General features: G+C 54.5%; 1 protein-coding gene across 7 annotated transcripts in view; it reads right to left on the minus strand.

Moving 5' to 3' along the window:
* The window catches only part of CPNE5 (copine 5), a 99,444-nt gene extending 94,121 nt beyond the window's left edge, over positions 1-5,323 (minus strand). For 2 of the 7 annotated variants that reach the window (XM_019029480.4, XM_055390305.2), the window contains exon 1: positions 4,607-5,323. In XM_019029480.4, coding sequence (XP_018885025.1) covers positions 4,607-4,701 — 95 coding nt within the window. In that variant the 5' untranslated portion in view covers positions 4,702-5,323. The remainder of the gene's footprint in view (positions 1-4,606) is intronic. The other 5 variants (XM_055390308.2, XM_004043925.5, XM_055390306.2 and 2 more) reach the window with 5 other exon arrangements.
* Between the last annotated feature and the right edge of the window lie 4,471 nt (positions 5,324-9,794).

Genomic DNA, 9,794 nt, shown 5'->3' on the forward strand with positions numbered 1-9,794 from the left:
GCATACGGTTCAGCCTAATATGATGTAAAGTGCCTAGCATGCAGTAGGCGCTCAGTAAATGCCACTGTTATTATTCCCCTAGCTCCACTGACCTGAGTACCTTAGTGTATTCAATGGTTAAATGGACTTCTTTTCCTAGCACTGGCTTTGACAGCTGCCGCCCTCCCCCAGGCTCCTCCCTCCCCCAAACCACCCTCTCCCTGCCTGTCAGAAGAAAGCGCTCAGAGCTGTTCACACCCCTTCTGAGAGACCCAGGGCACAGCTCCTGAGCCGGGCTGCCTCTCTGGCTCCAGGGCAGCAAAACGCCAACCCGAACAGACAGCAGAAAACAATATCTCTGGGGCAGAACAACAGCTGCCCACCAGCCCCATCCCAGCTGGTGGGGAGAGGGAAGCCAGCAGGGCTAAGCAATGGGCTGCTTCCAGACTCGCCCCGCCCCGTCTTCCCTGGGTCTTGGGAACCCACCATGTGGAACTGTGCATTGCTTCTCCAGCAGGACCCTGCGCAAGTGCAAAGGTTTCTTGTTATGTAAAAAATGCAAATCATTCTTTCTAGCCAACATGCTGGGCCAGATCCCTGCATGGAGACCTGAAAAATAGTGGCGCCTTTGGAGAATGGAACGTTGGACAGGTAAGTTTTGATTGACTCGGCAGGATGGCTCACACAGTCAGGAAGGGTCTAGAACAGGCCATCAGAGGAAGGAAGAGCTCTTGGCTCAAGGGAGGAGGGTCTTTAAAGTCACATTTTTTATGATGTCTACTGGTATCTAGTTCCACAAACCATCTGCCCTACTCACTCCCAAAACAACCCTTAAGAATCTCTAGATTGGCAGGGCACAGTGGCTGATGCCTGTAATCCTAGCACTTTGGGAGGCTAAGGCTGGTGGATCACCTGAGGTCAAGAGTTCGAGACCAGCCTGGCCAACATGGTGAAACCTTGTCTCTACTAAAAATACAAAAATTAGCCCTGTGTGGAGGCAGGCACCTGTAATTCCAGTTACTCAGTAGACTGAGGTAGGAGAATCACTTGAACCCAGAAAGCGGAGGTTGCAGTGAGCTGAGATTGAGCCTTTGCACTCCAGCACTCCAGCCTGGGCAACAGAGCAAAAACGCCGTCTCAAAAAAAAAAAAAGAATCTCTAGATTGATCAGATCTCCAGGACACACACAGACCCTGGGAGCCAGCTATAGAGGCAAATTTTTATTAACTTCCGGGTATCAAATAAGCAACAACATCAGTTGCTATTCATGGATTAATTCATTTAAGCCTCATAACTGATAAGGATCATTATGCTTTCTTTACAGATGGGGAAACTGAGGCATAGACAGCTTAGTAGCTTACCCAAGGTCATAGGAAGAGAGCTGGGATTTGAAACCAAGGAGACAGATTCCAGGGCTCACATTCATAACCGTTGTGCCAAATAACCAAAGGCTTTCTAATCTTGGGCCCTGAGTTTACCACAGTCAGTAAAAATAATTGTTTGGGAGTATAGTATACTCTACCTGAAGCAGGGGCCTGAAACTGTCCATCCCCAGTGTCATTTGCCTTCAGTGGAGACTTGGCCCCGTGGTGGCCCTGTGCTCTGACTCAGAAGTGCGCCTGTGCCAGGCAGCTTTGCTTAGCTAGCTGAGCCCTAGGATGGGCACAGCAGGTGCAGGATCCTCCCCTAGGCACAGAGCAGAAGAAGCCTCTGTGGTAGGGGAGTGGTAGGCCCCCTCATGAGGAGGAAGGCAAGTGGAAACAAGTGTTCCTGGGAGCCAGAGGTGGCAACTCATAATCTTCCCTGAAACATTGGCCCCTCTACCCCAGCTGCCCATCCTGAAACCCTCTGGAGTTCTCACCTGCCAGCCCCTCTGCCTGCCCTACTGTTCTGGGCTCACCAGCAGGTGTCACTCAGATGCCCAGGGCAGAGCCTCCCCAGAGCCTCCTGTTCTGGAGCCCTGAGAGCGCTGACCACAGGGTGCAGGGGGGAGGGACTTGACTTTAACTGGTGACCATGGAGTGAAGAATATGCTGGAGAAAGCCACTCTCTGCATTTCTCCCTCCTCCCTGTGCTCCTCTCCTCCTCCTTTTCCTCCTCCTCCTTTCTCTCTGTTCTAGAACCTGAATAGTTGGGCCTGGCTGAGGCAGAGAGATGCATCTACAATTTCAAGGCCACCCAGACAGTTTTCTCACCTCCCCTCTGTTCTAAGTGACTGCTCCCTCCTCATCCCTCCCCACCAAAACCCACTTCCCCCCACCTCTGGCTTTTTGGAGAACATGAGCAGGCCCCAGGTCAGGGCCTTCCTCAGCTCATGGATCATGTCCCCCAAAAGGGAATTGACCCAGGGTCAGCCCCAGAACCACATCCCCCAGGAAGGCCTCTTATGCAAGAGGTTTGAGTCCTTTGGACATCTTTACTTCCAGAAAGCAAACAGGAGGGGCCAGGTGCTACCGCCTTCCGGTGATCATTGTAGCTACTTATTGAGCACCTACTGTGTGCCAAGCAAGTGCAAAGTAGCTTGCTAGGTGCTTCATGCTCCTCCACTCCTGCAAGTTAATTCCTCCAACAGTATTTGGCAAGTGCCAGGCACTGCTCTAAGCACATGAGCTACCTTGGTGAACAAGGTTTCTCCATGAGTACATGCTGCTTATTGTTTGTACCTGACAGGTGGGGGAAACTGAGGCTTAAAGTTTGCCCCAAGTGGTGAAGCAGAGATTCTGTTTCAAGGTATCTGACTCCAAAGCCACACTACCTGCCCTCCATCTCCTTTCCTCTCCACTGGAGTAGAGGGTGCATGGGTCTGACTCAGGGTGGGAATCCCTGCCCTCAAATGCTTACACAGTTGCTTTGAGAGGGGAGGGATGACGTCTGCACACCTGAGACATCTCAAGAGGTTTCATCCTCAGTATGTGAGTGACCCTGTGGCCCAGGCTGAGTACCTAGGGCCCACGGGACACAGAAGACAATGATTTGAGCTGTGTGTCTCATGGGTGAGAGGATGCCTGAAAGTGGGGAGCGTGAGGCCAGGCTTTTCAGGAGGGGGGGGATCATGAACTTGGGGAGATAAAGGAGGAGTGAAATCTGGATGGGGAATGGGCTGTTTAGAGGCTTGGAGGTGGGAAGGATCCCAAGACAACTGAAGATGACAGGCATGATTGAAGGCTGGGAGGGAATGCCAGGCGCAGGGATGTGCGCGCAGGAGAAGGGTGGGGAGGCCGTGCTGCTTTTGATGGCTGAGGAGGTGAGACTGGAGCTAATGGGCCATCAGGAATCTCCCAGCAGAGTAATGACAAGATGCAAATGGCGTTGGGAGATGATCCTGACGGCATGGTGTATGGGACCTGGGAGCTATCACAGGAGCCCCCAGAGGGCCTGGCTTAGGGGGGAAGCTACGTTCAACCAGACTAGCCTTCACTGCCACTTATCCCCAAGTCTTCAAGAGAAAGTCACCCTGAGTCCTTCCCTCCTTCACGCCCCTGCCCAGACTCTCCAGCCCTACCTACACCTCATCAATGCCACAACTTAGTAATACAGGACTGGGGGGCAACAAGGTTACCTCTCATGGAGGGTCTGACCAAGGAGCAACCTGGAAGAGGATGAGATGGGTGATTTCGAACAAGGGCACAGCCAGGGCTCCAGAAATGCTGTCGGTGATCTGGGGCAGGGGGCATGGCCTCTGTGGGGGAACCTCAAAGTGGGTGATGCTTCAGTGGCAGCACATGATCCTAGGCCAGCCACAGAGAGACTGAACTAGGGAAAAATCCCCCTTTGCCACCCATACCCTCTTACTGCCAGGGGCAGCCTTCCCCTAGCTAGGAGAACCTGGGGCCGACCCAGCTCTTAGACAGAGAAGTTACCCCCAAACCCTGTGTGACATGAGTGAAGATTTGGGCGTGGTAGCCCACAAAAATATTCCCCCTCCTCCTCTGTTGGACTCTACAGTTTCACAATCAGTGTTCTATTCCTTTGGCTTAAGATTTTTGACCCAAGTTATTTTTTTAATGGTGCCACTTTAAGTTGTTATCATGTATCCACACCTCAGTATGAATAAGTCAATCTGATCCTTTTCCAGGAGTCGATTTCGTTGTTGATAGAGATGAAGGAAGGCTTTAAAATCCTAGAGTCTAGGACAGTGGGGTGGGGGAGACTGGTGAGGGGAGGATCAGGATGCTGGGGCAAAGAAGGGGCAAAGAGAGAAGAGAGGAGGGCACAGAAGGGAGAGGGTGGACGAGCCTGGGAGGGATGGGGGCAAATCACTCACTTCGTGATTTGGGGATGGGGTGATCAGAGAGAGCCTGAGCAGAGACCGTAGTACAGCCTTTTACCAACTCCCTCTCCCCACTTGGGTGCCTGGACCCCCTGTTCCTGTGTCTTCATATCTCCTCGATGCAACAGCCTGGAGCGCAAACTTTCTGGGATATGACCCCAGCCTGGCTTCCTATTCTGCCGTCGCCACCCACAGCTGGACAGGACAGGGGCTCTTGGCAGATCGGCAGGGGCGCAGTCCTGGAGACCAGGACACTCTGGGAAGGGGGCGCGCGGAGGTTTAGGATCGAAGCGGCAGGGGCCGCGGGGCTCTGCGTCCAGGGCCGGGGCAAGGGGACCCGGCCAGCGGGAGGCTCACCTGCAGGACACGGTGATCTCCACCTTGGTGGCCGGGATGCTGCCCGCCAAGGAGTCGAACTCGCTCAGCGACGCCATGTCCTCAGGCTGCTCCATCGCCCACCGCACCCCCCACCCCAAATTAGTCAATCCCTGCGCGATTCACGCCTCCTCCGGAGCGACTGGAGCCCTGGGCTCTCCCCCAACTCCAGAGCCTGGGCTGGGCGGCAAGGGGAGGAGAGAGGAGCGCGAAGAGGGGGCGTGGGAAGTGAGAGAGGGAAGAGGGCGGAGGGAGCGGGGGCCGCGGATCGAGGAGGGGGCTCGGGTGACGCCGCGAGGAGGCTAGGGGCCCAGTGGGGAAGGGCAAGGAGCCCAGGGAGCGGGGGCACAGCGGGGAAGGCAGAGAGGGGCGCGGGGAGAGGGGCGCGGGGAGAGGGCACCGGGAGGGAAACGCGGAGTCGTGGAGAGGGGCACCAGGAGAGGGACGCGCGTCTGTGGGCAGAGGTAGAGGGGATGCAGGAGACAGGGAGAGGGGCGTGAGGAGCGGGAGGCGCCGGATGGGGCGCTGGCGGCGGGGGTGGCGGGGCGCCGGCAGCGCGGAGCCCGAGCGCCCGGGCTGCGCCGCCTCTCCCTGGGTCTTGGCGCCGGCGGCGACGGGGCTGGGACGCGGCTGCGAGCGCCACCTCCTCGGCTCGGGCTTCGGCTCCGGAGCACCCGGGCTGCGGGAAAATCAAATCTGCCCGAAGCCGCAGCCTCCCGCCACCCGGGAACGCCAGAGGGGGCGCCCGCAGGGGCCGGGGCGGGGCCGCGGGCGGGGTCTGCGCGCAGGGTGAGTGTGAGCGTGTGTGTGTGCGCGTGTGTGTGTGTGTGCGCGCGTGGCGGGCCGGGGGACGCGGTCCAGATGCTGGGGACGTGGCGGGTGACAGCAAGAGGTGGTCCTGGTCGCGCGCATCTTCATTTGCGCCCGCCCCCTCTCACCACCCCTATCTCCCATCAGGGGTCTCCATCCTGGGGGAGGGGGACGGTTATGGGAACCAACGGGCGCCTTTTTGAGAAAGGTCTATGCAGGGTTGAGAGGGGGCATAAGTGGGAGGGAGGTGTGCAAAAAAGATCCCCTCCCAGGGGCTTGGGTGTGGAGGGTCTCTGCTGAGTGTGCGCCCTACTCGGGGGCAGGTCTCAGTCCAGAAACAGACCGTACATCTCCTTCTGGGGAGGTGTGTGGGGGCGACCCCAGTGCCAGGAGGGACTACCTCGGTTTCCCAGTGGCCCAAGTGGGGTCGGTGCATGGGCGCCTCCCCCATCCGTGGTTCCCGCCAGCCGCGGCCTCGCCAAGTCGGCTGCCAAAACCACGCGCCAGCGCCCTTCCACTCCCCCGCCCGTCGTGACCACACGACTGAGCCAGCCTCCAGGTCTAGAAGCTCCTGCCACCCAGTCTGGTGGCAACCAGACTGGGAGATCGGCCCGAGCTCCCTGGGCTTCTATGCAGCCAGCACCGAGTAGGCGCGTGCTGTGGGCTTGGCGAGCGAGGGGAGAGTTGGGACACCTCTCCTGCAGTCCTCTTCCCAGCCAAGCCCCTCGCGATCCCCCGCCCTAGCCCAGCCTTGCCCTCCCGGGCATGAGGTTGCAGCGCAGAGGCGTCTCCCTGAGTAAGGCTGCACGCGTAGACTTGACTCTAGCCCATCCTCAGCCTCAGCCTAAGCTTTGCCGAGCTGGAACCTCCACTTCCTCACCCATCGCCTGGCACATCGAAGCCGATGTGCCTCGGGCCGGCGGGGAGGCCAAAAACCTGGTGCTGGGCTGGGCAGAGTTGCGCTCTCTGGGCCTTGTTTGTGGCAGCGGGACTATAAGGGGCTCCTCCGGATTCTGTTTGAAGTCAATTCCTGGAACATCAGATACTGTCAGTCAAAGATAAATACAAGAACACATTCCTCTGCCTGTTACAATTTCCCCATGGCTCAGAATCAGCTGGACTGGGTTCTGCCGCCTGGAACAGGCAGCAAGGGACAGAGGCTGTAATTCCCCTGACAGCCAGGCACAGCTGGGTCAGGAGGCCCCACTCCACGGAGAATAATTCTGTCTTCCCTTCCTGAGGATGCAAAACTGAACTCGGAATCTCTATGTTCCCCATCCCCCACATACCTGGCATAAACAATGCTCAAAGCATGCTTGTGGGATATGTTCTCCATTCACTCCAGGAGTGTTTACTGAGCATCTGCTGTGTGCCTGGCCCAGTGACAGGGCCTTGGGAAACCTTGTTCATAACAATAATTAGCATCGTTTTATTTTCAAAGATCTGGGCCAGACACCATGCTTACTTTTTTTTTTTGAAATATTAGTCACATACCATAAAATTACCATTTTAAATTGTATAAATCAGTGGTTTGTAGCATATTCACAGGGACCGTGCATGATTTTAAATTCTCAAAATAATTTTATAAGTGAGATATTATTACTTTTAATGGGAAAAGCTGCAGTTACTTTGCACCAACCTAATATTATCTACATTTAATAAGTAAGGAAGCCAGTGCCCAGAGAGGCTAAGTAACTTACTCATCATCACCCAGCTGGGGACTGGCATAGTGAGAATGTGAAACAAGGCAGTTGAGACCAAAGCCTGACTCTGAGCAAGAGGCTCCACTCTCTCTTAGGATAGGGCCAGACAATGGAAAATCATCCGTGAAATGAGGCCTTGTTGGGAAAGGCAACAATAGGGAGCCATTGCAGGTTGTTGAGCAGGTGAGTAGTAAGATTGAAGTTCTACCCAGTAACCTTGCAAAGTGACAGCATTTGGAGTAGCAGCCCCAGGGTCTCTTGTAGACACTTGTCTGTGTCACTCCATTCCCTTTTAGTCGTTGCACTTTCACTGCTGGCTATTTGACAAAAAAAAAAAAAAAAAGAAAGAAAAGAAGAAGAAAAAAGAAAAAAATGTATATATATGACACATGCTGTGTGCTGGGTGCAGTCCTAGGCTCAGAGAATAAAAGGCAAAAAGGACACAGTATCTATCCCCAAAGAGTTCCCAGGCTACTGGGAGCCCCAGGACATGAAGAGAGAGAAACCACAGTGCAGCATGAGGAATGCTGTTGAGGTAGGTAGAAAGGGCTCTGGGAGGCCAGGCACAGTGGCTCACGCCTGTAATCCCAGCACTTTGGGAGGCTGAGGCAGATGGATCACTTGAGGTCAGGAGTTTGAGACCAGCCTGGCCAACATAGTGAAACCTCGTCTCTACCAAAAATACAAAAAAATTAGCTGGGCCTGGTGGCAGGTGCCTGTAATCCCAGCTACTTGGGAGGCTCAGGTGGGAGAATTGCTTGAACCTGGGAGGCAGAGGTTGCAGTGAGCCGAGATCGCACCACTGCACTCCAGCCTGGGCAACAGAGCGAGACTCCATCTCAAAAAAAAAAAAAAAAAAAAAAACGGCTCTGGGAGAAGAGTGACCAATGGTTCTGCCCCAGGAACAGGAAGAAGGGAGGGTCAGGGTCAGGGGAAACTGCAAAAAGGAAGTGATACTGAGATGGACATTGAGGTGATGTCTTAGAAGTTTGTTTCCCCTAGAAGCTGACCCTGAGACAAAGATTTGTATGTGAGTACTACATTTGGGAGGTGTCTTGGTCTGTTCCTGCTGCTATAACAAAATTATTTAGCCTGAGTAATTTAATAATAATAGAAATGTATTTCTCACACTTCTGGAGGCTGAGAAGTTCAAGATCAAGGTGCCGGCAGGTATGGTGTCTGGTGAGGGCCAGGTCTCTGCTTCCAAGATGGTCCTTGTTGCTGTGTCCTCCAGAGGGGCAAACACTTCCTCACATGGTGGAAGGCAGAAGGGCAAAAAGGGGCCTAGCTCAGGGATAATGCCTTTCATAAGGGCATTAATCCATTCATGAGGGCAGAGGTGAGACGGGGAAGGGAAGGTAGACAATAAAAGGTGCTTTATCAAGCCAGTCATCACTACAGGCAACTAGGGTATAGTCCTGCTGCAGAACTCTGGGAGACTGTAGAACGCATTTCAAACTTAGGCTGCCAGAGGGGTGAGGAAGCTGGGATATGTTTATACCAACTTCTGCCAGTCATTGGCTCAGTGGCTGAGGGCTGCTTTTGGAGGGTATTAATTTCCTGGCACTTCTGGCCTAACCAGCACAGAGAGGCCAATGCAGGTTCCAGAAGCCAGAGAAAGCCTTAGGCAAAGAAAGGCAGTCGGGCGTGGGACTGGAGCACACTGAAGCGGGAAAAGTTAGAGGCTGCAGTGGGCACTGGCAAGGCAGCGGCTGCTACAGATGATGAGCTTCTGCCTGGAGGACAAGGCTGTGCAGGCATTCCTGGCAGGGGACTAGCATGAGGAAGGGCCAGAGATCTGCGACTGGGGGCTGTAGTGTGGCTGGAGCACAGGGTCAGGGTTGGTGGAGGTAGAATATGAGGCCAGGAGGCGACGGGCCATGATGCAAGGCCACAGCCTCCGCTGGGCACAGAGGCTTTTCAGAAGGGGACACTGGAGGAGGGGTGGTCTGAAGGACACCCTCCCGCTGCATGGCCAACCAGAACATAAAACTTACTGATCAGGAGCTGGGTGCAGTGGCTCACGTCTGTAATCTCAGCACTTTGGGAGGCTGAGGTAGGCGGATCACCTGAGGTCAGGAGTTTGAGACCAGCCTGGCCAACATGACAAAACCCTGTCTCTACTAAAAATACAAAAAAAATTAGCCTGGCATGGTGGTGCAGGCTTGTAATCCCAGCTACTTAGGAGGCTGAGGCAGGAGAATTGCTTGAACCTGGGAGGTGGAGGTTGTAGTGAGCTGAGATTGCGCCAGTGCACTCCAGCCTGGGCGACACAGTGAGACTCTGTCTCAAAACACAAAACAAAACAAACAAACAACAACAACAAAAAGAAAACAAACAAAAAACAAAAAAAAAAGCAACTTACTGATCAGGCCCAGGGGAAAAATGTTCCCAGCTCTTGCTCAAATGAATTGCTGATAGTTCAAAAGCAGCCCCACAGATGTTGCCGTTGGAGGAGTTGTTTCTTCTTTGAGATATGATAGTGCCGAGTAACCCTGGTCACTTGTGATGTCCAGGCAGGCCAGTGCGTGCGCTGGCAGGTGCTGCAGACGTGCCGTCTGTGCCTGGCAGCCAGATTAGAAACAACCATGGCCCTGGCCCACCCGCCACGTAACTACCACTCGTTCCTCTGATTAAGAACGTCAAGCACGGAATGG

This window comes from Gorilla gorilla, chromosome 5 (genome assembly GCF_029281585.2).
Source record: "Gorilla gorilla gorilla isolate KB3781 chromosome 5, NHGRI_mGorGor1-v2.1_pri, whole genome shotgun sequence".
Lineage (NCBI taxonomy): Eukaryota > Metazoa > Chordata > Mammalia > Primates > Hominidae > Gorilla > Gorilla gorilla.